This window comes from Misgurnus anguillicaudatus, chromosome 8 (genome assembly GCF_027580225.2).
Source record: "Misgurnus anguillicaudatus chromosome 8, ASM2758022v2, whole genome shotgun sequence".
In the NCBI taxonomy this organism is placed as follows: Eukaryota; Metazoa; Chordata; class Actinopteri; order Cypriniformes; family Cobitidae; genus Misgurnus; species Misgurnus anguillicaudatus.
This window is the reverse complement of record NC_073344.2, coordinates 13,229,206-13,256,661: the sequence shown is the minus strand read 5'-3', so window position 1 is coordinate 13,256,661 and position 27,456 is coordinate 13,229,206. Positions and strand designations below refer to the sequence as shown.

At 37.6% G+C, this 27,456-nt stretch overlaps 1 protein-coding gene across 1 annotated transcript; it reads left to right on the top strand.

Annotated features, from left to right (window-relative positions):
- The first annotated feature begins 830 nt into the window (after positions 1-830).
- On the top strand, positions 831-26,924 carry tns2b (tensin 2b). Its single transcript, XM_073870322.1, has 26 exons — positions 831-1,331; positions 5,925-6,030; positions 6,457-6,494; positions 9,790-9,822; positions 9,989-10,005; positions 10,521-10,695; positions 13,021-13,071; positions 13,153-13,275; positions 13,992-14,056; positions 14,296-14,379; positions 14,457-14,566; positions 14,642-14,702; positions 15,091-15,166; positions 17,187-17,316; positions 17,746-17,811; positions 17,897-18,005; positions 18,775-20,054; positions 20,135-20,195; positions 20,975-21,825; positions 23,855-24,079; positions 24,165-24,242; positions 24,352-24,429; positions 24,769-24,937; positions 25,269-25,337; positions 25,621-25,650; positions 25,848-26,924. The coding sequence occupies exons 1-26, from the start codon at positions 1,218-1,220 to the stop codon at positions 25,990-25,992; spliced, it is 4,344 nt and encodes a 1,447-aa protein (XP_073726423.1). The 5' UTR covers positions 831-1,217; the 3' UTR covers positions 25,993-26,924.
- The last annotated feature ends 532 nt before the right edge of the window (positions 26,925-27,456 follow it).

Sequence of the window (27,456 nt, the reverse complement as noted above, 5' to 3'; positions counted from 1 at the left end):
GAAGTGACTTAATTCTGATTTTTTTTCCCTCATGTGGCACAGATTGGATATGATCCACGAACGTGTAAGCAGGAAAAAGCGCATTGATTCCGATATCCTCCAATCGGTTTCAGGCCTCATTCATATGTGGAACTAAATCGAATCGGACACATGCATTGGAGATTCCCAGGTCAAGATGTGTCGTGCGTCATTGAAAATGTGATGCTGGCAAATAATGCCAACTCATGCGGACACTACCTGCGATCACATGACTCTTCTTAGCAGCGTAATGGAGGATGACGGCTTCACTAGGTGAAGTAATGTTGAAGTTTTATGTCTTGTTACAGAAATTAAGATTACAATTTGCAGTGTAAATCCAGCCAAAGATACATATCTATACCTAAATGGTACAGCTATGGACCTTTAATCTAACGGTACAAGTAGAGCTGTCACAATGATTAAATAATTGTCTAGTTGCGATTGTTTGACCTCATCGCAATGATTTCAGATCACCGCAATGATTGCACATCTCTCTAAAAAACACAAGGGGGAGCTGCAGGAATTTTTTTTTTTTTTGCAGCCACTACATGTGGTCCAGAACTAATATGACCTTAGTAGGATTGGCTACTAAGGCCTGTTCTGGTATAGTCAGTTTATTTTGATTTGTTTATTTCAGTTTATTTTTATATTTACTTTCAATTACTTTTCCAATGCTAGTATTTCAATGTGAACTTAGACTTCTAATTGTGTGTGTGTGTGTGTGTGTGTGTGTGTGTGTGTGTGTGTGTGTGTGTGTGTGTGTGTGTGTGTGTGTGTGTGTGTGTGTGTGTGTGTGTGTGTCTCTATGAACTCTCAGTGGGTGAGCAGAGCTTAAGTGCCAGAGAAGAGGAAGGGTCTGACGTAAACCTGCCAAAAACAGCTGCGGGAGAGACGCAGGAAGGCGTTACATAGTGAGCATGTGAGGGGGCAAGAGCCAGATCGAGGGAGGACACCCCGAGAGAGACTCGAGAGGGAGAGAATGTGTGTGAAGGAAAGTGGGAAAGAAATGATTCCGTGTTGAAACTGGACAGCGAGGCATTGAGGAAATCCAGGAGAGGTCCTGAAGAAACATAAGGGGAACATAAAACAAGGCTTTATTGGTGCAACCTGGAGGAAAAACTTAAGGAACTAAGCAAGTGAGAGAGCAGGAGGAAAGGATTTCTGAGGTGAAATAAGCAAGTAGTAAAGGAAGGAAAAACATGGGACGTGTCTTCAGTAAACAACGGTGGGGTAAAGAGAGGAATCCCCAAAGCTCAGACCCACCAAAAACACGAGACTGCACAGAGGATGCAGAGATACTCAGCTTAACAGAGGTGTGTGTATGTGTGTCTGCATGGAGTCACATTTATGTCTAAAGCTAAAGTTTCACATCATCATGAGGTTATATTATGAGTTTGATTTCACTTTTATTTAAATCTTTGCCTTACTCAGCCAATATTAAAGATATCCAGGTTATATTTTCACTGAAAATAATTTAATAAAAATGACTTTTGCTGGGTTTTTACAGTCTGGGTCACATATGTTGGAAGATCTGCAGGCAATAAATACAGTGGGTCTATTTCTTTCAACTAATATTTAAACCATTCTTGATCTTAGAGGAAAAAATATGCTAACATGCGTAAAGACTAGACATTTTTGACAGGTGAAAGTTTGCATGTAGGAGAATAAATATAGATTTTGGCTGATGTGATTGATAGCTTTGAATAATTAAAAATGCTAAATACTTTTTAAGTGTGTGTCACACAAGCTGATACTCCTGTCGCCCATTGAAATTTCACATCAGCTATCCAAATGCAATTTGATGCATTTGAAACCCAATGTCATAATTTATGGATACGTCGTCCTGTCACTCATAAGGCGGCAGGTTGACTCGTTTAGGGTTGGCCAGCTTTAGTATGTTATGTGCCCTGTGTGAACTACAGCATGGAAAATGAAATTCCTCGGAGGTTTACATAAATAGACTAAGTGAACATTTCCACTCCGACATACTGTATGTGTTGTGATTTGCATTTACTGTATTTGTTGTACGCGTGTGGTGTTAAGAAACATTTTAGTCATTGACAAATATCCGTTATCACGCACATGCAAGCATACACACAAACACGTGGGTTTCCTAGTGATCCTGTAGTCTGAAAGACTGGATATAAATAGACAGTGGAATTCTGGGACGGTAGAAGCATACCTCAGCCTTCCCACCTGCTCCCGTCTACTCCTGCCTAGAATGTAAATGTGTGTGTGTATGTTTATATGTGCTGCAGTAAGTGTCAGAGATTATCAAGGCCAAAACCTTTGACTCTTCTATTTCAAAAGATCAGAGAGAGAGAGAGAGAGAGAGAGAGAGAGAGAGAGAGAGAGAGAGAGAGAGAGAGAGATATCTTTGTTACTTTTTTACTGTCATAGCCTATACATTTGTGGCAATCAGAGATATCTATCTATCATCTATCTATCTGTCTGTCTATCTTCTTTGTAATCTCAGCGTTTCTCTGTCTATCTGCTGTGTCTGTCTGTCTATCTTTGTCTCTCTGTCTTTTTTATTTCTTTCTTTCTGTCTCTATCTATCCTTAGTCTTTCTCTATCTATCTATCTATCTATCTATCTATCTATCTATCTATCTATCTATCTATCTATCTATCTATCTATCTATCTATCTATCTATCTATCTATCTATCTATCTATCTATCTATCTATCTATCTGTCTATCTATCTGTCTGTCTGTCTGTCTGTCTGTCTGTGTCTCTTTGTCTGTCTTTCTTGTTTCAGTCTGTCTCTCTTGTTTCTGTCTGTCTGTCTTTCTTATCTCTATTTATCTGTCTGTCTCTCTGTCCGTCTCTCTGTCTGTCTTTCTTATTTCTGTCTGTCTTTCTTGTTTCTGTCTGTCTTTCTTATCTCTATTTATCTGTCTGTCTGTCTGTCTGTCTTTATCTATCTATCTGTCTGTGTCTCTCTGTCTGTCTTTCTTGTTTCTGTCTGTCTTTCTTATTTCTGTCTGTCTTTCTTGTTTCTGTCTGTCTTTCTTATCTCTATATATCTGTCTGTCTGTCTGTCTGTCTTTATCTATCTATCTGTCTGTGTCTCTCTGTCTGTCTTTCTTGTTTCTGTCTGTCTTTCTTATTTCTGTCTGTCTGTCTTTTTTTATCTGTATTTATCTGTCTGTCTGTCTCTCTGTCTGTCTATCTATCCTTAGTCTTTCTCTGTCTATCTACTCTATCTATCTATCTGTCTGTGTCTCTCTGTCTGGCTTTCTTATTTCTGTCTGTCTTTCTTGTTTCTGTCTGTCTTTCTTATCTCTATGTATCTGTCTGTCTGTCTGTCTGTCTGTCTTTATCTATCTATCTGTCTGTGTCTCTCTGTCTGTCTTTCTTATTTCTGTCTGTCTTTCTTGTTTCTGTCTGTCTTTCTTATCTCTATGTATCTGTCTGTCTGTCTGTCTGTCTGTCTTTATCTATCTATCTGTCTGTGTCTCTCTGTCTGTCTTTCTTGTTTCTGTCTGTCTTTCTTATTTCTGTCTGTCTGTCTTTTTTTATCTGTATTTATCTGTCTGTCTGTCTCTCTGTCTGTCTATCTATCCTTAGTCTTTCTCTGTCTATCTACTCTATCTATCTATCTATCTATCTATCTGTCTGTGTCTCTCTGTCTGGCTTTCTTATTTCTGTCTGTCTTTCTTGTTTCTGTCTGTCTTTCTTGTTTCTGTCTGTCTTTCTTATCTCTATGTATCTGTCTGTCTTTATCTATCTATCTTTATCTGTCTTTCTTGTTTCTGTCTGTCTTTCTGTCTTTCTGTCTGTCTGTCTATCTATCTATCTATCTATCTATCTATCTATCTATCTATCTATCTATCTATCTATCTATCTATCTTTCTGTCTGTCTGTCTGTCTGACTGTGTCTGTCTGTCTGTCTGTCTGTCTGTCTATCTGACTGTTGTCTGTCTGTCTGTCTGTCTGTCTGTCTGTCTGTCTGTCTGTCTGTCTGTCTGTCTGTCTGTCTGTCTGTCTGTGTCTGTCTGTCCATCTATCTATCTATCTATCTATCTATCTATCTATCTATCTATCTATCTATCTATCCTTAGTCTTTCTCTGCCTATCTACTGTATCATCTATCTGTCTGTGTCTCTCTGTCTGTCTTTCTTATTTCTGTCTGTCTTTCTTATTTCTGTCTGTCTGTCTTTCTTATCTCTATTTATCTGTCTGTCTCTTTGTCCGTCTGCCCGTTTGTCTGTCTGTCTGTTTGTTTGTCCGCCCATGTTTCTTTGTCTATTTACTGTATCTATCTATCTATCTGTCTGTCTATCTTTGTCTCTCTGTCTTTCTTATTTCTGTCTGTCTGCCTGTCTGTCTGTCTGTCTGTCTGTCTGTCTGTCTGTCTTCCTTCTAATCTCAGTCTTTTTCTGTCTATCCACTGTCTGTCTATCTTTGTCTCTCTGCCTGTCTTTCTTATTTCTGTCTGTCTGTCTGTCTATCTATCTATCTACTTTTCTATTCTTAGTTTTTCTCTCTCTATCTAATGTATTCATCTATCTCTGTCTTTGTCTCTCCGTCTGTGTTTCTTGTTTCTGTCTGTCTGTCTGTCTGTCTGCCTTTCTTATCTCTGTCTGTCTGTCCGCCCATTCATCTGTCTGTCTGTCTGTCTGTCTGTCTATCTATCTATCCATCTCTATCCTTAGACTTTTTCTGTCTATCTACTGTATCTATCTATGTATCTGCCTACCTGTCTTTGCCTCTCTGTCTGTCTTTCTTATTTATGTCTGTCTGTTTGTATATATATATATATATATATATATATATATATATATATATATATATATATATATATATATATATATATATATATATATATATATATATATATATATATATATGTATGTCTTCTGTGTGCTTAGTCTATTTGTCTTTGTCTTTCTTAAAAGCGTTATAAATTGGGGCTTGTATGTAAGAAAAAGTCAAAGGACTTCTGTATATGCAATAAAAAACATATTGTTTGCACTAATTACCAATAGCTAACATAGATGTCATTTAAACTCTATAGATTGACATGTATTAACATTACCACAGACTTCAGGACATGTATAAATGATTGTCAATGCTGTGAACCACTCATTCTCTATTGTATGTATTTATTTATTATTTGTAGATTGTACAACGTAAATTATGGACAGGATGTAGATGCACCCATTTCACGAAGGCTACATTAATGCACAGTAAAAATCCAATTTTAGCCTTTAGGTGGCAGCATTGTAGACTTAATTTTTCTCAGCAAAGCTAAGTGACTACAATGTACATTGTGGTGACATTTGGCATAGTAATAAATGATATTTAATCTTAATCAAATTGATTAGTAAACCAACCATGTAAAATTGCTGTAAGTTTTCTGTAAAGATAAGGTTTAGAGGTTAAGGAGAGAGATAATAAATTAGCTGTCTTGTGTAATATCTGGATGTTGCATTATAAAGAGCTCTATCATCATACTGCTTTTCCCCAAAACAAACATGCTTTTCATTTGTATGTAAGGGTGATTGAATTCACCGTGGGGGCGTGTGGACATGTTTGCTTATTGTCCTTTAATATCTAGACACACAGGAACAGATGTTTTAATATTTACACAAATAAAATGACCAATTACAGTTCAAATGTATAGGGTCATTCATAAATGAAATGTGTCTCCTGACCCTACAAACCTTTTGATGTGAAGCATTTATTGTGATCAGTTTTAGTCATAACATAAATCCTGATACATTTGTGTGATCTATCGCATTTATGAATTGTTAAGTGAACGTGTGTTCAGGAAAGAAAATAATCATTTTACTCACCCTGTTCATTTTGTTCAATATATATTTTCTTGCATAAATGCAATTTCATTGAATGATAATTTGTTAAAGCAAAAAAAATATATTTTATTGTTATTTTGAGCAGTTGGAGAAAATGGCTTCACACTCGTTTAAAGAAAAGAGTTTCAAGAAGAGGCATCAATGTGCTGTCTGCAAACAAACTCTCGACAGCTATTGCATGTACTGCAAAGGTGACACACACACACACACGCATGCACATGTTGGCATATGTAGTTTACAGGGACAATTCCAGACACAATGTATTTATACTGTACATACTGTATATTCTATTTCCCTAACCCCAACCGTCACAAAAACCCATTGGCAGTCTTTAATCTAAAGTATGAAAAAGTACCACTTAGTATGTTTTTTAAGCCGTTCAGTTTATAGCAAAGTAAACATGTCATTATACACTTTATATTCTCCGTAAACCACGTATACCAACCCACACACACGTTTTTTAAATTTTTTATTTACATTACAACCATGTTGGACATACAGTATTTAATAAGCTATATTTCCCACAACAGACAAAACCTTGTAAATCAGTAATACAATTTAGTAGGTATATTATAATGTGTAGCAAGAGTAATGCAATACAATTGTTTTCCTTCCAGAGTGTAAAACTGCAGTACATAAGAAATGTGAGGAAAAGGTAAGATATTATTTAATAATCTCTCTCTTTCTCTTAAATTACTGTTCTTGTTACTACTTTGGGATTCATTGGATCACTATACACTTTGGCTGAACTTTGTTTTTGGCTATACCCACACTGGACATGTGGCATCATATGATCTGACCTATGCATGTGTAGTTTCAAATGAAGTATCAAATATAATACAAATCATTGTAATACAAGATTCAAGATATGTATTTATCACATACACAGTTATATACATACACAATATGTAGTAAAATGTAAATCTGGGGTGCTCTGTAGACTTTGCAGCCAAAGAAAAATTTACTATATATACAGTACTGTGCAAAAGTGTTAGGCCACCATGCCACCATTAGATTTGTTGTTTTTGCAATTGTAAAGTAATCATATATAATTCATTTTCAGTCTCTTTATTAGAATACAACCAGAAAATACAGGAAAGTTGTATGTATTGTTAAAAGCAGTATAAAAATATACCCTGAAGTGTCAAGTATTTAAGGTAAACTCTGTATCTGCTGTATCTCTTAAACCTAAATGAAATTAAATCCTAATTTCTAATTCTAATCGAATGATTTCAGGACTTCAGTCTCCTCAAAAAAGCTCAAGATGTATTTAGTGTCTAATATATATATATATTTATATTAGACATTTTTATTACTTAAAAATGTCAAAATTCCTCTTATTACTCTTATTTCTAATATATATATATATATACAGTTGTGATGAAAAGTTTACATACCCCTTGCAGAATCTGGAAAATACTGTTTTGTAAAAAGAAATGGAATTTTGACATTTTTAAGTTTGTTTTCATCAGGTGTATGTTAGCTTTTGAACTAGGTTGTTTCAAGAAATTCTGTTATTATTATTATTTTTTGCGACCTTTATGTAAACATTTCTCATGTGAAATAACTTCTTCAGGGTAGGACTGAATTCAAAACACACCTGTATTTTTAAAATTCCTCTTCTTTTTTCAAAATATTCAGCATTTTTCTGATTCTGCAAGGAATATGTAAACTTTTGATCAAAGTATAATAAACCGAAAGTTAAGAAAAACTAAAAAAAAAGAAAATTCTTTCACCATTTACTCACTCATGTTGTTACAAACATGTATAAATGTCGTTGTTCTGAGGAATACACAGGAAGAAAATTCAAGTAATGTTTGAAATTGGACTGTTCTTGGTTCCCATTTACTTTCATAGTATTCTTTTTTCCTACTATGGAAGTCAATGGCGCTTATGATCAATTTGGTTTCAAACATTTCTAAAAATATTTTCCTTTGTGGTCAACAATAAAAAAAAGTATATACAGGTTTGTAATAACATGAAAATTAGTAAATTATGACAAAACGTTAATTTTTTTGGGTGAACTATCCCTTTAAAAAAACTAAAGATGCACTCTAATTTCTGCTGGGTACATTTTTGGACAGAACACATGCTGGGTTATAAATAAATCTATGTTAACCCATTTATTAACCTTATTTTATTTATTAACCTATGTGCTCTGTCTAATATTCTAGTATAATAACCCAGCAGAATCTAGAGTAAGAATTAAAATAATACTAAAAAAAGAAATGTAAATGAAAATGATTAGATCAGAGATTGATTCATGGTATTTTACAACATAGTAACAAAACAAAACTGAGTTGTGATCTTTGGTTATCTCTAGTATTAATAGAAATTGCAGTCAGTCATCGGATGCCAGTGCACATCACACGGATATAAACCAATGTATCCACGCGCCACAGCTGTTCTGCTCTCTCGCTCTCTCTCTCTCTCGCTCTCTCTCTCTTTTCTGCTCTTCCACATTCTGTTTTTATCACCCTTGAACTCTTTCTCTTTTATATTTTTATTCTATGATGCCTTATACTTAGGCATCTGGGTTCCCTGCTTTTTTTGTCATGGTCCAATAATGTGAGGGACAAAAGCAGTGGTAGAGAGAAGTGGACAAGCAAAGGTAGAGAGAGGAAAGGCCATGTAAGAGAGAGAGTCAGATGCTTAAAAGGGTAAAAGGGAGAGAGCGAGACAGAGAAAGAGAGAGAGAGAGAGTAATGTGGATAGAAAGAGAGACTTTTAGTGTGTGCGTGTTACGAGACCCCTAGAAAACTGGACTTTCATCTAAGAAAGGTATTGACACTTTTTTTTTTGTGTACTTTTGATTTTGCAACGTCAATTCCTATTTTTATTTGGAATTAATTAATTATTCATGCTGTTTGTTATGAGGGGAAATAAAGGAAAGGAAATTATTTAGAGGAGCAAATATAAAATAAGACTATAGTCTCAAATGATATTTATATATTTGTTTAGTTTAATCGAAAGTGTGACAAATGTGTGTGTGTGCGTCTGGGAGTCTGTTAACTGACAGAACAGGATGTTGTTAATGAACCCATGTGTGTTTTCCTCATAGAAGACATGTTTTTCCCACAATAAAAACCGCAAACACTTTGAATTTGTAAACTTTAGTATAATATGTGGTGAAGATTTGCATCTTACTTGAGAAAAGTAACCCTTGTCTGTTGACATTATAAGATAGCAAAACTTGTGCACAGAAACGCATACAGTATAAAACAAAATAATAAAGAGGCACAGGCCAGCGGATAATCTGAAATAGAGTTGTGAAAATAGTTCATAAAGCCAGCAGGCATGTCATCCATTCTGTTATGTTAGGTCAGCTGCTTTTTATACATGTCTTTGTCCAAATTAACCTTAACATTTTCATTGAATATATATCATTTTTAAATGTTCAAATCAAAGTTAGTAAAGATGTAATCACCACATAGTATGTTATTGTTGTCATAGGACAGATATGTAAGATATTTGTCATTGTCTAGTTGATGTTCATCTTGATTATTGTTGATAATACTTTCTAACACACTTTGACAGAGCTGCAGGTTTATGCATACCAGAATTATACAGATCAACATATGTCTGTTTCTAAAGCAAATCATGTTGTGTTAGTGATTTAGGTGAGTCTGTATGTTAAAATGTCTGAGCTAATTGCAAAGGAAGCAAAATAAACACGTATGCAACACACACAGTCTGTGTTAAACACTACCACATGTCTCTTGGTGTGATGATAACCTAATGAGGACAGAGAGGATGTATTTAAATGGAGAGTCAGCCGGCGGCCCCAAAATATGGGAACGGATGTTTAGGATACTGGTGTGTGCCCCCACTGTCCTAAACCATTTAAAGATGTTTACAGTAACAGATTGTATATTGAAAATGTTTGATTTTCAATATACAATTACGATTGAGCTTACGCCTCTTTCTTTCATACCCTCTTTTTCCTCCAGGTATCTGTCCCGTGTGAAGCTACCGCAGATGCAGTAAGTATTTCAACTGTGTAAATATTAATATCTTATAATTGAGGATGAAGCTGTTGTTTTAAGTAAATTACTATTGCTAAGTGCTATTCAACAATAATGTTTGTAGCACATATACTTGCCTCTCATTCACATTCTCCTTGTCTTATAACCCCCATTGTCAAACCAGATGAACCACCCTGCCAGGTAAGAATAGAGAAATTATTTTAATGTTAGTAATTAGGGGTGCACCAATATATTATGCTTGTTATGCTTCTCAATGAATTATGGTGAAATGCTGCTATATCCAAAAGCCAGGGGGCGCTCTCGTGCAGAAACTCAATATGCGCTGTAGACGAAGAACCATACACACGCGGCAAACGCAGCTCCACGAAATGGCTTAAGGATATATTTATATCGCTGTTCTTCAAACAATTTCAGGTATTTTCACAATAATAAAGAATATATGTACAATGATTATGTTTGACGAGTGTTGCTTTTTCAAATTCATATTATAAACGACTCAAACTCACAGTGATCAAAAGCCGTAGTACATGAAATAGCTGTGAATTCAGAAGATTTATCAGCCACGTATTATTTAGTGTATATCGGTGCACCCCTATTTGTAATGTTTGTAAAGTATGGGTTATATTATATGTATACAGACATCCTGATGGGGTGAATTAGCGGTAACCTTTCTTTACATGTTCTATGTATCATAGCATAGAAAGTGTTATGGAGAGGTTATTGGACAGCCAGTATGACTTCGACTTGACCTACATCACTGAGCGCATCATCTCTGTCCTCTACCTGTCTGACCTGGAAGAAAAACGTTACAGCACCAACCTCAAAGAAGTGGCAGCCATGTTGAAATCTAAACATCAAGAGAAGTTTTTGGTCAGTCACGCTGCTCTTTAAAATCTCTTTCTGTTTTTGGTCCCTGTAAAGTAAATCTTAAAAGTTGTTTATAAGACATTATAAATGTATTGCATTGCTGAAACACCTCACAAAGACTGTAAACTATGAAGTACTGAATTGCAGGTTAAAGTTTTTCACCATTTCTAAGTTCAGGATTTTTTAGGCGCACTTGAGCCACCGTGCATGGCCCCGCCCCTAACATAATCGCAGGCATCCATTCAGGTTGTAGCGGTATTTGAAAGTTGAGAGAGGCATCAACTTTTCCGGTTCTGACTAGAAGGGAAATACAGCTACAGACAAATCTTGCTAGGGATGCACCGATACTGATACTGGTATCAGCTTCGATACCACATTTTCTAAAGTACTCATACTCGTTAAAAGTCCCCCGATACCGGGGATCGATACCACGGTCTGAGAAATGTCTATCTTGAAGGGTGTGTAAGGGGTTAATGCCTCTTGTGTTGTCAAAAGAGGCCGAGTTTACAACAAACTGAAAAAATACTGTTTAATTTTTTTATAATTATTTATTCTGTAATATGTTGCATACAACATGCTTTTCATTTTAAATAAATGTTCTTAATTCCAAACTAGTCCCTTGTTTTTTTGTTAAATTAGATGACTAAAGCTATTACCTGTTAATTTAAATCATGTTTTTTTATTAAGTACTCAGTATCTTTATCGGCATGTACTGAAATGCAAGTACTCGTACTCGTATTTCAAAAAAGTAGTATCGGTGCATCCCTAAATCTCGCAAAATGTTTGGTTTATGGTTAGGTTTGGGAGTATTAGGATGAAATCAGCGCTCATCCATCGAGATTTTACAAGATTTCGGCGGTAGCTGTATGCTTTCTAGCCACAACCAGTTTCTGCGCCACCCCCCCACCACTTGAGAGCAGAGAATGCTGCCTATTTTTCCAAAATTTGATAACTCTTTTTATTTAATTGGTGTTTTTTTCATCATCCAAATTTGGTTGGGTGGTTAATAAACAAAATTCTGTGGTGTGACAAACTCATTTAAAGGTGCCATGTCAAAAGACTTTTTTAAGATGTGAAATAAATCTTTGGTGTCCCCAGAGTACATATGTAAAGTTTTAGCTAAAAATACAGAAAAAGATAATTTATTATAGCATGTTAAAATTGGGACTTTGTAGGTGTGAGCAAAAATGTACCATTTTTGGACCTGTCGTTTAAAATGCAAATAAGCAGATTAATGCAAACACAGATCAAAAATGATGGTGGTTTGTTGAAATTGAAACTCTATTGTGCTGTCAATAATTTTTTCTCTGTCTTTTTCTCTGCACTAAATGACAAGCCGTTGTTGGATATTGCAGATTAAGGGGCGTTATTAATTATAATTAGATCCCCTTATGACATCATAAGGGGAGCCAAATTTCAATGACATATATTTTCACATGCCTGCAGAGAATGGTTTACCAAAACAAAGTTACTGGGTTGTTCTTTTTCACGTTTTCTAGATCAGTGGTTCTCAAACTTTTTCAGCGTGCGGCCCCCCTTGTTTACTGCGCATTCCTTCGCGCCCCCCCCCCCCAAAGAAAATTTATGACAAAAAACTGTTCTAAAACTCAACTTTTCATTAAACAAAACATATTGAATAGGGATGCACCGATATGGAAATTTTGGCCGATACGATAACTCTTTAAATTTGGGGGCCGATAACCGATATCTATAGGCCGATAAATATTCATATTATTTTCACAATGAAAAACTCGCAGACCACGGACATCTTGTCTTTGCGCTAGACTAGCATACTCTTCTTAAGCCCGCAACACATGTCATCTTCGTGCTATGTCACAGAAAGCACCAATCAAAACTCCACATGGCCAGCAATGAGCAAGTGAAGTGGTTCGACAAACCAAAATAATCCATAATTTATCGGCTTTCATTTATCGGCCTCATTTTGCTATCAGACCGATAACCGATAATATTAAAAATAAGCAGTTATCGTCCGATAACGATATGTCGCCCGATATATCGTGCATCCCTAATATTGAATGTTACAAAGTATTGCTGTTGGTTAGTAGCCTTATTTTTAGGTTTAATTGCACAGAATTCATGATTAATTAATTTATTTTATAAAATGTCATTAAACTGGGCCCCCCTGGCACCATCTCGCGGCCCCCAGTTTGAGAACCACTGTTCTAGATTGATAGAAGCACTGGGGACCCAATTATAGCACTTAAACATGGAAAAAGTTAGATTTTCATGATATGGGACCTTTAATATTTTATAGGGACTTTAATACCATATAATTCTTCACTCATCTCCTCTCATTTTTATTATTAGCTTATAAATCTGTCTGAGAAGCGACATGACATCTGCAAGCTGAATCCAAAGGTATCACCTTCTTCTTTTATCAAAATAATAATGTTTTAGTCTGTTTCCACTTTTCGCAAGTGAAATCTTTCCCTATCTCAGATTGAGGAGTTTGGGTGGCCTGATTTGCATGCCCCTCCCCTCGATAAAATATGCGCTATATGCAAGACCATGGAGAGCTGGCTTACCTCTGACCCCCATAACGTGGTTGTACTGCACTGCAAGGTTAGGAGGCTTTTGAAAATTCTGTACTTTTGGCTTTGCTTTTATGTGGAACACAAAAGAAGAATTTTGTTTCCTGTAATTACAATAAATGGTGATTAAATCTTTCAAGCATTAAAGGTGCTGTAGAATATAAAACTGTGTTTACCTATGCATAGATGAATATTCAACCCAGTCTCATAGAGATGCATATAAAGAGCACAAAGTGTGAAAACTCATGCAATACATACACCAAATTCCAATTTGGCGTGCACATGATATGCCAGTCCTTCCCGTTCACCTAATGCGGTGCATCTTTTTTTCGTTTTATGTATTGGTTTCTCAATTTTTCTATTGTTTTTACCATTGTTGCTTGGGTTGGGGTTAGAACTCCAAGCGACCATGGCTTAAAAATAGACAATAACATGGAGAAACCTATATATATTAAATAACATCATATAGCAAATCTCAAATTTAACCACAAATCCAAGCAAAAATGTTTTCAAAAACAGAAAAAAATTGACAAACCAATACATAAAACGAATTGGAATTTGGCGTATGTATTTTTTACTTTCTATCTTTTTGTCCTGTCTGTAAGTCAAAGCCAAACAACATTTCATACCACTATTCATGCGTGTATGGCTGGAATGATAATAAGCTTGTAACCTGCTATATAACTGATAAATATGTCCCCACAGTTGAATAAATATTTTTTTTCTCTTTACCTATCACTTTCTCAGGGAAATAAAGGGAAAATTGGAGTCATTGCAGCTGCTTACATGCACTACAGCAAGATATCTGCAGGGTACTTACACAAAAGCACTAATAATGAAAATTCGAAATTGATTCCTATCTTATAAAATAATGTTATTATCTATTAATGATGATAGACTGAATAAACTGGTAGAGCGTATTACACCAATATCATATACATTATAAGTCGCTTAATACATGTGTCTTCTAAATGCATAAATATAGTGGCATTTTATTCTTATTATTCATGATTTAAATGACTTGCTGTATAATAGATGTGTTTGTGTGCAGGGCAGAACAGGCGCTCTCCACAGTTGCTATGAGGAAATTCTGTGAGGATAAAATCCCTCCCTCTCTTCTTCCCTCTCAAAACAGGTACAACCAAGCTTTTTATGCATGTTTTAAAATCACATGTTCTTGCATGGTTGCAATGATCTCTCAATGTATTACAGGTATATATATTACTTTGCTGGTCTTCTCTCGGGTACAATAAAGATGAACAACTCGCCTCTGGTACTGCATAAAGTTCATATTCCAACTTTGGCCAACTACCAAGAAGGAGGTACACACAAACATGAACACACAACACAAATCAGCACTTATAGCATCATTATATAACCTTTAACGCATTTTACAGGTTACTCTCCTTTCCTGAAGATCTATCAGTCATTGCAGTTGGTGTATTCTTCCGGAAAATAGTAAGTTTTTTATTTAGGTCTTTTTAGTATAAATTCTGAATTTTAATCTGAGCTGCCGTGCCCTGACAGTTGGCACAGGTGCTCATTTGTTAGTTGCTTTGGATAAAAATCTACAGCTAAATGAAGAAATGTAAATGCTCTGGCATATTGTGCTGCTAAGATATCCGGCCTGGTTTATGTCACAGACTTTTCTTCCCACTAAATTTAAATAAAATATATACAGTCTGTCTGGTATGTGGTAGAGCATGGTGCTAGCAACACTGATGTCGTAGATCGAATTCTCATGGTGAAGCTTTAAAGCACTTTGGGTATTTTAATGATGAAAATATTTGTCTAAGTGTTTGATCATACTTTGTTTGCTGGCTTTTTTTGCATGTGTGTGCTGCAGTGATGTTCAAGACCCTAACAGTAAGATGCTCTGTATGAAAATTGAACCAGGTCTGCTGCTGAAAGGAGACATCATGGTAAGACACTCATACAATACATTTTGGTATGTTATTAGGAGAAAAAGGTTTAAACTAGATATTTAAACTACATTTTTTACTTAGTTGCAGTGGTGGCCTGTGACTTCTCTTCTGAGGAGCGCAAATTCAAAATATGTGTTCGGAGTGTCGAGTGTGTCGCTTCCCATGTTTGTTGCATCATGTGAACTACACTCACCTAGGATTATAAGGAACAACTGTTCAATTTCTCATTAATGCAATTATCTAATCAACCAATCACATGGCAGTTGCTTCAATGCATTTAGGGATGTGGTCCTGGTCAAGACAATCTCCTGAACTCCAAACTGAATGTCAGAATGGGAAAGAAAGGTGATTTAAGCAATTTTGAGCGTGGCATGGTTGTTGGTGCCAGACGGGCCAGTCTGAGTATTTCACAATTTGCTCAGTTACTGGGATTTTCAAGCACAACCATTTCTAGGGTTTACAAAGAATGGTGTGAAAAGGGAAAAACATTCAAGATGCGGCAGTCCTGTGGGCGAAAATGCCTTTTGATGCTAGAGGTCAGAGGAGAATGGGCAGACTGATTCAAGCTGATAGAAGAGATACTTTTACTGAAATAAACACTCGTTACAACCGAGGTATGCAGCAAAGCATTTCTGAAGCCACAACACGCACAACCTTGAGGCGGATGGGCTACACCAGCAGAAAGCCCCACCGGGTACCACTCATCTCCACTACAAATAGGAAAAGAGGCTATAATTTGCACAAGCTCACCAAAATTGGACAGTTGAAGACATTCAGATGGTAGAGTCAGAATTTGGCGTAAACAGAATGAGAACATGGATCCATTATGCCTTCTTATCACTGTGCAGGCTGGTGGTGGTGGTGTAATGGTGTGGGGGATGTTTTCTTGCACACTTTAGGCCCCTTAGTGCCAATTAGGCATCGTTTAAATGCCACGGCCTACCTAAGCATTGTTTCTGACCATGTCCATCACTTTATGACCACCATGTACCCATCCTCTGATGGCTACTTCCAGCAGGATAATGCACCATGTCACAAAGTTCGAATCATTTCAAATTGGTTTCTTGAACATGACCATGAGTTCACTGTACTAAAATGGCCCCCACAGTCACCAGATCTCAACCTAATAAAGCACCTTTGGGATGTGGTGGAATGGGAGCTTCGTGCCCTGGATGTGCATCCCACAAATCTCCATCAACTGCAAGATGCTATCCTAACAATATGGGCCAACATTTCTAAAGAATGCTTTCAGCACCTTGTTGAATCAATGCCAGGTAGAATTAAGGCAGTTCTGAAGGCGAAAGGGGGTCAAACACAGTATTAGTATGTTGTTCCTAATAATCCTTTAGGTGAGTGTATGTGCATCATGCGTCATTTCAAGGTACGTGCCTTTTGCATACGCCTCAAAGGGGTTTATGATAAAAGAGACACTCACTTAACACTAAACACTGACTACACATGAGATTACGCAAGTATCTGGCAAACGCGAGCGTCTTTTTTATTATAAACTCCTTCGAAACGTCTGCAGCAGGCACTTATTTTGACATGACACGTGATGCAGATAAGTTTACATGACGCGCAGAACACATATTTTGAAATATGCATGAGCCACGCACATGACACGCTAAATTCATGTTGTGACAAGCTTTGCATCGTGCGCCCTCGAAAAACAAGTCACCAGCGCCACTGCTTGGCAGTTGCAAGGATATTCTGGTGGGGTGGCTTACTGAACTCCTACTACACATAATAATATTGAGGACCGCAGATGCAAAAGCCTCTAAATGCCACCGCCTTCAAAAATTAGATATTTATATTAATCGATTGCTCTCGACACATATTATACGTTCATTAAATACCTAAAATCCACTTAATCAGGTCATTCAGAAATACTGGTTAAAAAAGCTAATTTACAAGAAAACATGTTAGACGCACTTAAAGGGTTTTGCATCTGAGCTGTTCAATTATTCAGTGTATAATAACCCCAAACAAACATTTCTCTAATTCTGTCTGTAATTAGGTGAAGTGTTTTCAATGGCACTCGGGTTCGTGTAAGAGAGAATGTGTGTTTAGGGTTCAGTTTCACACCTGCAGTGTCCATGGATCTCAGCTTTCCTTTGGCAAAGGGGAACTTGACCAAGCTTGCACAGGTAAACACACACATTCGGTGGTGTAAACTGCACTTTAACTTTGGAGGAACACATGCGCTGGGTTTCAGATATACCTCAAAATAATAATCACATCAATGTTAATTTTCGCTTGTAACAAAATCATGCAATATGCTGAGTGTATATACAGGTAGTTCACCCAACATTTCTGATTATTTACTCACTCTCATGTTGTTACAAACCTGCATACATTTCTTTGTTCTGATGAATTTTTGAAACCAAACCGATCAGAAGCCCCATTGACATCCATAGTAGGAAAAAGAATACTATGGAAGTCAATGGGGCTTCTGATTGGTTTGGTTACAAACATTACACACTTTTTATACGCTTCTACACTGTATTTATTATTTTAAACCACAGAAAATATTTCTGTATTATGATGCTGATCTATCTGTATGTGCATGTGCATAGATGACCGTTTCCCAGCTGATGCCACAGTGGAGTTGCTGTTCTCTTCTGGCCCACAGAGGATGAGAGGTAAAGATCAGCTCCATTCTTTTACCATCATCACCCCATCCATTCGCTCTGTCTTAATGCTGCGCGTGTGTGTTTTGGAGTACAGAGGTGCAGGGGAATGAGCCTGGTGTATCTGTGGATCAAGGCCCTGGAGATCCTATTGTGCGCTGGGACTCGTATGAGAACTTTAACCTTCATCATCAAGACAGTATTGAGAATATGTTCAACCAGATTCAGCACAAAACACACACTTACTGATTTAAAGGGATAGTTCGGCCAAAAATCATATTAAACCCACGATTTACTCACCCCGAAGCCGTCCGAGATGCATATGTCCATCATTTTTCAGACGATGACATTTTCAGTTATTTTAGAAAATGTTTTAGATCATTTTGGCTGAACTATCCCTTTAATCCAGTACAATGCTGTGTTTGCTTAACCCAACTTATTTTTTTAAAAAGAATGTCCATGTGACCCTGTCTGTGAAACCCAGGCTAGTCTTAAAGGTGTAATGGGGTTTTTAGCGCCATCAAGCTGTGAGATTGCGAATTGCAACCAACCTCAATTTCGAAACGACGCAAAGAGAAGCTACGGTAGCTGCCACAGGTCAAACATGTCGTCATCTGAGACAATTTAGGGACGAAACGAGCTCTGTATGGCAGTTTGTCCATTTAGGGCTACTGTAGAAACTTGGCTTCCATGTAAGAGGACCTGCGGTGTATGTAGATAAAACCGACTCTAAGTTAATAAAAACAATACAGTTCGTTATGTAAGGTGTTTATACACTACTGATAATACAGTTATGTATATTATATTGCATTTCTGTCAAGAGATCTTTCTAAAAGTTACACATTGCACCTTTAATCTAATTATGAGATAAATTGAGTGATTGACTAGCTGGATTTTCACAGGCAGGCTCACGTTAAAACCAAGATGATGAGTCATAATTTTCGTGTATTTCTTGTGTATTTCTCCTTAAAACGTAGATATCTGTCACACACGTGGGCCTTTGGATGGTAGTCTGTACGCTCAGGTGAAAAAACGTCGTGCTCCGGGGTCAAGTCCTAACGGTTGCACGCCCTCCATAAAATCCTCCACACACTCCACGCCCAGTCATTCCGTGTCTGCTCCTCCAGTTCATCTTTCCATTCAGCCTTTGTCACCCAGCACAGAAACAACTCACCCCTCTGCACCATTACAGTCCCAATCTCCACTTCCTTCCCGTGCTGAAAGGGATAAAAGCGAAAAGGACAGACACAGAGAAACAGCAATACTGGACGATGGCGACTGCTCTCCTCTCCGACCAGAACGTCCAGTTCAGCCCTGTTGTGGTCGCCCGTATTCCCACACTCATTCGTTCTGCGGCCCTGATCCACACGCGCTTGCCCAAACCCACCATCCTAAACACCACACGCTTCCCTGTAGCCGAACAACCCAAGTGTCAGCACGAGATCTGTGTGTATCCCAGCCGGATCTTTTGTGGGAGAGAGGGCGCTGTTTGCACCATCCTTACACAGAAACAATCAGACACCTGTACCCATACCCCCTACAAGAATCCCACACACACTCTACACTTACCCACTCGCCCCAGTCATCCCATTCCCACACCCTTCCTCCACAAACACGCACGTATTTCTCTGGGGAGGGGTGTCCTTTGTTTTATTGCTCCGCCCTTTCACAGGGCCACACCCACATGTTACCTTCTCTACCCCCAAACCAGTCATTGCTCTCCAGTCCCTACCGTGAGCTCCATTATAGCTCCCCAACATCTTGCTCCTGCAGGGATTGTTCCCACTTGCGAGAGGATGTTGCTCTTCACTCCTTACGAGAAAGAGAATTAGGTGGTCTTCGAGAGACAGAATTTGGGTTTAGGAGGGAGGGGCCTATGCACTGGAGGGATGGAAGGGCGGAGACTCATTGGGAGGGAGTTCAAGAGGCTGACTTCTGGCGCCGCAAAATGGTTTCACCAATGATGTCATCATACGGACACTGCCACACTGTCCCGAAACACGACCTTGCATTGTATGTCGCAGACACCCAACCTGAACATGTTCCCACAATGAGTCCATATCCCAGCCCTCAAAGCAGTGGGTACCACAGCCCTCATCCACCCTGTCCTTGCTCTCCACAAGTGCTTAGAGAAAGTCCTAGTTATGCCTCCATCAGCCATTCTCCAAACTCCTCCCCCTTTGCTCTCACTCCATCCCCACAACGAGCCAATCACATCAATGCCTCGGCTGAAAAGAGTCAGCGTGTTTTAAATGGTAATCACACACTGATGTAATTGTCCTAATTAATTCTTACATTTCTTTGCCACTACTTCACCCTCTTGTGTGTTTTATAGATGGTGGTATTAAAGTTTCAGAGGCTGAAAAAAGTCACATTGAGGCTTTCCCCCAGGGCAGGTAAATCTTTTTATGTATATTAAAGGGACACATTTGATTCTTACCATTTTGGATTCCATTCAGCTGATTTCTGGGTCGGGTGGTACCACTTTGTGCATAGCTTAGCACAATCCATTGAATCTGATTAGGCCATTAGCATTACGCTAAAAAATAACCAAAGAGTTTCGATATTTTTCCTTTTTTAAACTTGAGTCTTCTGTAGTTACATTGTGTACTAAGACCGACAGAAAATTAAAAGTTGCGATTTTCTAGGCAGATATGGCTAGGAACTATACTCTCATACTGGCGTAATAATCAATGAGTTTGCTGCCGTAACATGGCTGCAGCAGGCGTATTGATATTACGCACTGCCCGAAAATAGTCCCCTGCTATTGAAAGTAACCATGGGGACTATTTTCGGGCAGTGCGTAATATCACTACTTAAATAGCCAAAATATCAAAACTATTTGGTTATTTTTTAGCACGATGCTAATGGTCTAATCAGATTCAATGGATTGTGCTAATCTATGCTAAAAGTGCTAGCGCCAGACCCGGAGATCAGCTGAATGGATTCCACGGTAAGAATCAAATGTCTAACTCTAGGGGAGCTGGAAAATTAACATATATTTTTTAAAAAGTGGAGTGTCCCTTACACTTAATGCCAGCTACACCTTTTATTCAATCCCTATGATGAAAGAAGGGTGCTTTAACTGATAATGTAGCTTTCCTGCGGAGATATTTTAGATGAAAAGTTGAATTTGGTGTACAGTTAACTCAAATCCTTCTGTGTATTGTAACAGTGGACCATTGGAAGTTGGAGATCCTGTGAAAAGCACAATCCAAAAGGGTGACACCTTTCCTGGGTCTCTGATCACTGTTGTCTCTGCTATCAATGGAGCAAAAGAAAAGTCAGAACCACAGTACAGTTCTGAGGTTAAGAAAACATCTATCACAGAACATAACACAGCTTTTATCAGCGACCCACCATCCTGGCCCATCCCTGACCTCACATCCAAGAGGGTAGAGGTGCAGGTACAAACACAGAACCCCAGCCACCTCAGCAACCTGGAGATAGACGAAGATAAAGTAGATACCTCAACCTCGAGTTCTCAACCAACTGTTTGCTCATCAGAGACAAGCTCAACCTCCGAACTACTTACATTCAACATCAATGTTGAAAGGCAAAGCTTGACCCCATTGACTGATTGTAATTCATCCAATGAGGAAATCAGCAACAGTGACCCGACATCTTTGTCTCCTGACCCTGACGGCTCCGTCACACCCTCATTTCCTAAAGCATCATACGGCTACCCTCTTCTAGCTGTGCCTCATGTACCATATTCAGGCTACATTGCTGTCACCATCCCTGCATCCTTACCTCAACCTCCTCTTCCTGAAAAACAACGCACATCCAACCTTCAAAATGTGTCTGATTGCACTGGCACAGCCTTGTTGATATCAGATGCACAACTTCCTGATTCTAACCAGTTTAAAGTGTCCATCTCATCTGATACCAATGAATTGCCTCCTACAACTAAACGCAAAGTATCCCCCTCTAATGGAGTGGAGGAACCGGAAAACCGACTCACCTCCAAGTTTGTCCAAGATAGTTCCAAGTACTGGTACAAACCTGGCATCTCTAGAGACCAGGGTGAGCACATATGCATGTTTATTATTTTGTTTATTATTACATATACTTAGGGATTGGGCTTTAACCCTTTAAGTACCATTTGTTATCCTGTCTGTGAAATCCAGGCTAAAGTCTCATAATCAAATTATGAGATTATGAGTATCAAAGTTTGATTTTTCACTGAATTTAATCATTGACGTGGCCTTACACAGTATTACAGATATCAAGCATAGGTGGAGTTTTGCTTTTGGGGGGACGCCCACGGGCAAATAAGGGTAATGCGAGTTTTGAGATTAGCTAGAGATTGCAGCTGCATGTTTTTTGAATATGGTTTTTGAATTAAAACTTTTTTTACCATTAAGTTACTCCGTATACCCATTAAAACAACATGATCTCCTTTAAAATCCGTGTTATAGTCCATGATGTCTCCATGATGGGACCACGGGTGTCTTTTCCGTGTCACTCCGATGGATTTCTGTGTCATTTTATGTATTGTTTTCCTCTCTATTTTCAAATCATTGTCGCTTGGGGTTAGATTTTGGGGTTTGCGTTAGGATGTACTTTTATGTTAAAGGGATAGTTCGGCCAAAAATGATATTAAACCCATGATTTACTCACCCCTAAGCTGTCCGAGATGCATATGTCCATCATTTTTCAGGCGAACACATTTTCAGTTATTTTAGAAAATGTTTAAGATCTTAAGTTAATTAAATGTAAAGTTAAGGGGTCCACGTCCTTCAAGTCCAAAAAATATGCGTCCATCCTTCACAAAATAAATCCAAACAGGTCCAGGATGATAAACAAAGGCCTTCTGAGGGTAATCCGCACCGTTTTGTTGTAGAAATATCCACATTTAAAACTTTATAAATGAAAATAATTAGCTTCCGATAATGCCGCCATCTTCAAGATGAGAGCGTATGCAGTTTACGGAGGTTTCTCTGCTGCTGCTCTGTGCCCCCACCCTCCGAATTTGTCATACGTCAATAAGAAAAGTGTGGACACTATGCTGATACTCTCTCCTGAATACAGAGGAGTCTAACATGGCGGCATTTTTGGAAGCTAGTTATTTTCGTTTATAAAGTTTTAAAGCAACACTATGTAGTTTCCATGTAAAAATGACTTACAACTCCCCCATGTGGTTGAAAAGCACAACAGTGCCTGGTATCAGACACTCTTCTGCAGGCAGGGGAGGGGCGGGGCTGTGTGCTCTACCCTCCACCGCCACTTTCAGAGTGTGCTTGTAGCAGCTAGGAGGCTGCTCAGGTTGTAGCAACAGTACAATTTGTCCAGTTAAAAGTTGTTCTATCACTGAAATAATTTTAGAGACATTATTTAAAGGTAAAAAAACTACATAGTGTTGCTTTAAATATGGATATTTCTACAACAACATTGCGCGGATTAACCTCAGAAGACCTTTGTTTGTCATCATGGAGCCTTTTGAATTTCTTTGGGGAAGGATAAATGTAAATTTTTTGCTCTTGAAGGACGTGGACCCTGTAACTTTACATTTGATTATTCTGAAAGACCTAAAAAAAAATTCTAAAATAACTGAAAATGTGTTTGTCTGAAAAATGATGGACATATGCATCTCGGACCCTTCGGATCCCTTTAAGATGTACTTTTATGTATTGGCTTCTACATGTCTTTCTTCCTCTTTTAAAACTAGTTGGGGTTTGGGTTAGGATGTCTAAAAATGTAACAGAAGGTGATTCTAACCCTAATCCCAAGTGACAATATTAAGAAAATTTTAAAAAAACAATGAGAAAACAATACATTAAATGACACGAGAAATCTGTGGGAGTGACACGGAAAAGACATCCGTGGTCCTGTCATGGAAAAAATCTAAATTCCGTGACATGGTTTTTACCTGGGTTTACACAGACCTTTCTAAGCCACCAAAATAATGATTTACCCCAACCACTAATAAAAAAGGCAAAAATTTGTTAATATCATAGACGTTCAGGGATGAGCTTTTTTGGACAGTTGGAATGAGTCTACTTGTATTACTCTGTTGCTGAAGTTACAGGGTTATACATCTCTCCATTTTTAGCTATCGCAGTATTAAAGGATAAAGAGCCTGGCTGCTTCCTCATCAGGGATAGTAATTCTTTCCAAGGCGCATATGGATTGGCCCTCAAAGTCGCCACACCTCCAGCCCACGCTAGTAACCATGGTGAGACGGGCAACACACAGGAGCAACTGGTTAGGCACTTCCTGATCGAGAGCGGAGCAAAAGGGGTGAAGATCAAAGGCTGCCAAAATGAGACGTATTTTGGTGAGAGAAGGAAGATTTTGTGCTACTCTGTGTTCAAAATAGCGCCCCCTTCTGATCTGATCCAGATTATTTTCTCTCCTCACAGGCTCCTTGTCTGCTTTGGTGTATCATCACTCCATCACGCCCGTGTCTCTTCCATGTGTACTGCGTATTCCAGATAAAGGTGATAGACACAGTTGCTGTTAACATGCATCAACCACGACAATGCATTGATGCATGTACATTTTTAGTGTGTAAAAACACTAAATAATAGATGTGCGCGTGTGTTTCAGATCTTGTTGGGGAGTTGCAGGAATTGCACAGTGGTACTAACACCAGCACAGCTGCAGACCTCTTAAAACAGGGGGCAGGTAAAAACATGCGCTATAGTACATTGCTTACACTTTTTTATTTTGTGCATTGGGGAAAATGATGTTTATTTATAGTTATGCATTTGGCAGATAGTTTTATCCAAAGCGACTTAAGCTATACATATTGTAAGTATCTGTGTTCTCTGGAAATTGAACCCATGACCTTGACGCTGCTACTAAAATGTTCGGTACTCCCAGAAAAAGATATAAAGGCGGTTACTGGGATGGTACCTAATATGTACCGATGAGGTACCAATATGTATATTTTGAGGTATGAATATGTAATCTTGTGATTTTTTGACAGCTTTTGTACCTTTTTGTTTACCATCTCATCGACAGCTTGTAATGTTCTCTACCTAAACTCTGTGGAAACCGAATCTTTGACTGGCCCGCAAGCAGTCTCCAAGGCAACCAAGTGCACTTTGACCCAGGGGTGTCGTTCTTTACCAACAGTTGTCCACTTCAAAGTGTCCACACAGGGCATCACCCTCACTGATAATCAGCGCCGGTACACAGACAAAAACACCCACATTGAATAACACTTACAGATGGCCAGGCAAATCAACTTGTATTGTTAACTCATGGCTGATTATCATTCTGTTATCGTTCTCCAGGCATATTTTCAGCATGATTTTCCAGATTTGTAATTAGTGTTACTTCTTTTAGACTTTCAAGTAAACTACATGCCTTTAAGGCTATAGCTAAGACAATCTGATATATTATAAAATTGAAAAGTGATTAAAAACACTCCTTATTTTCGTATACTTTCCATCTCCTTGAAAGAAAAACACATGCGCATCTAAACCATATCATCTTTCTCTTTTTCTTTTGCTCTTTAGCTTGTTTTTCAGGCGGCATTACCCTATTCATAGCGTGACTTTCAGCAGTGTGGATCCGCAAGATCAAAGGTAAATTTTAAGAGTACGCAAACATTAAAAAGCTAAAAAAGGTATTAGACTACACAATACGAATCCCTTCTACCCTATATTGAATGGCTACACAAGCATTGTATTTTTGAGTTCAGTGTGAAGAACGTTTTAGGTTTGCCTCTTATGCTGATCTAGGTCCGTCAATGTGCCTTTAGATGTTTTTGTGCACGGGCTCTCCTGCCCTCTTTTATGTTCCTATCTTGCTTGCTTTGCTTGTACATGTTGCTTAGTCAGTATGTGTGTTTGTATTTGTCTGCGCCAGGTGGATTGATGCTGATAACACATCCCACAAGTAAGTATACAACGCTGTATTCTCTTTCTTATGTCAGTTGTATAATTCCAAAAATATTGCATATTTGTCAGCAAGAGACATGTATTTGTTTCTGTGCAATATCAATGATCATGTTATTTTAAATACCAATCCTAATTTTATGATGTTTCATGGCCTCTATCCCTTTATTTCTTGTGTGTGTGTGTTTTTTTTTTTAGAATGTTTGGATTCATTGCAAGGCGCAGTGGTGGTTTGGGAAACGTGTGTCACTTATTTGCAGAGCTTGACCCAGAGCAGCCAGCCACAGCCATTGTGAACTTCATCAATAAAGTCATGCTGGGACCTCAACAGCTGCGAAAATGATGGAGAAGAGGAAAACAGAAAATAATGATCAGTGTTTGAGTTTTTATGATCAAGGTGCACAAAAATGCCTTTAAATGCAGAACGAATGCATTTATTTCTTATAATTGTACACATATTGCACAAACCCAATGAGATTACAAGTGTTAAAATGACTGAGTATTATTAAGTTAAAAATAAGTATTGTTTTGTAGGCTTTTTATGAATAAAAAAATATTAGACAAACAATGAGCAGGGACATTACTATTAAAATAAATCTAGGTAATAAAATATGTAAAATAATGGATAAAAAGTGAGTGAGAGAGAGAGACCACTCAGGATGTAAATTATTATTATTATTATTATCATTATTCTGCTTATATTTTCATTGCAATTTCATTTTGTTATAACATTCGAACAGTTGTTTTATTTAAACAGTCATAAAATTTTGGTTTGTTTTAGTTGTTTGTTTTTTATTGAAAGGGCTTTTACATAACGTTAAGTCATATTTTGAACTGGTGCGTTTTTACATTCATACTTTATGGTATAATTATATAATACATTAACGATGAAAATTAAAAAAAATCCCCATTTCTATTTCTGATTTACAGGTATTTAATAAAGGTTTGCAGTAATAATGTCCTAATGGTTACATTTTCTTTTAAAGTTTCAAGCTCTTTTATTAAAAAAAGCTTTATTACAAGTGAATCATGTCCCAGTCTTTGTATCCCTGGGTGCCCTTTGCACATAGAGGATTTTCTTTTGTGCATCAGGTTGATTACTTGATTGAACATGTTTATAGATTTAGTTCCTTTATGGCTAATGACATCATGTTCACTCTTTCATGTTAAGCACCGACAAGAAAAGCATTCCATGTTTTGCTTTGGTGTGGTTTGTTATCCAAAATGTTTCTATTATTTAAAAGCCATTATAAATAAAGCCATTAAAATTCTCTTAATACATGTTTAATGTGGCTTCTTTCACCACACTATATGGTGCTGTAATGACGAAAAATGTTATTGCATACAGTAAATGCACAAAATAATTATTTTAAGATATACATATTGTTGTGAAACATGTGAGACATTACTTGGAAAATTAGGAGGTGCATTCTGTTTGGCAATTTGCAACGTTTACCTTGCATCAAATGTTCTAGAGCTAATATGAATTGGACCGATAAAGAACAATGACCTTCACAAATATTATAAACGATATAGTTTTGTTGTTTATAACTATTAAAAATATTGACTATTTCAACAGTTACTGCACTACAGTTTCTTGCATAGAGATTGTGGGTAGTATTTGCATAGTACTGCACATCATCTGATCTTAATTACATTATATTTTGATTGCACTGACATGTGTTGTCTAATATTTATGTAACTGTCTTAAGTTTAAATGACTTTACCATATCAAAAAAACAGCCCCTCTTACTAATAAGTTTTCCTTTTCTAATAAGGATGAACATTACTGATTGCTTCCTGAAGG

What these genes read in the sequence shown, in the direction of transcription:
- tns2b (XM_073870322.1), top strand. Translation starts at nt 1,218, where the DNA reads ATGGGACGTGTCTTCAGTAAACAACGGTGGGGTAAAGAGAGGAATCCC. An exon ending in CTTCTTCCCTCTCAAAACAG is followed by an intron (nt 14,380 to 14,456) that starts GTACAACCAAGC and finishes AATGTATTACAG; the next exon opens with GTATATATATTACTTTGCTG. An exon ending in CTCACTGATAATCAGCGCCG is followed by an intron (nt 24,938 to 25,268) that starts GTACACAGACAA and finishes TTTGCTCTTTAG; the next exon opens with CTTGTTTTTCAGGCGGCATT.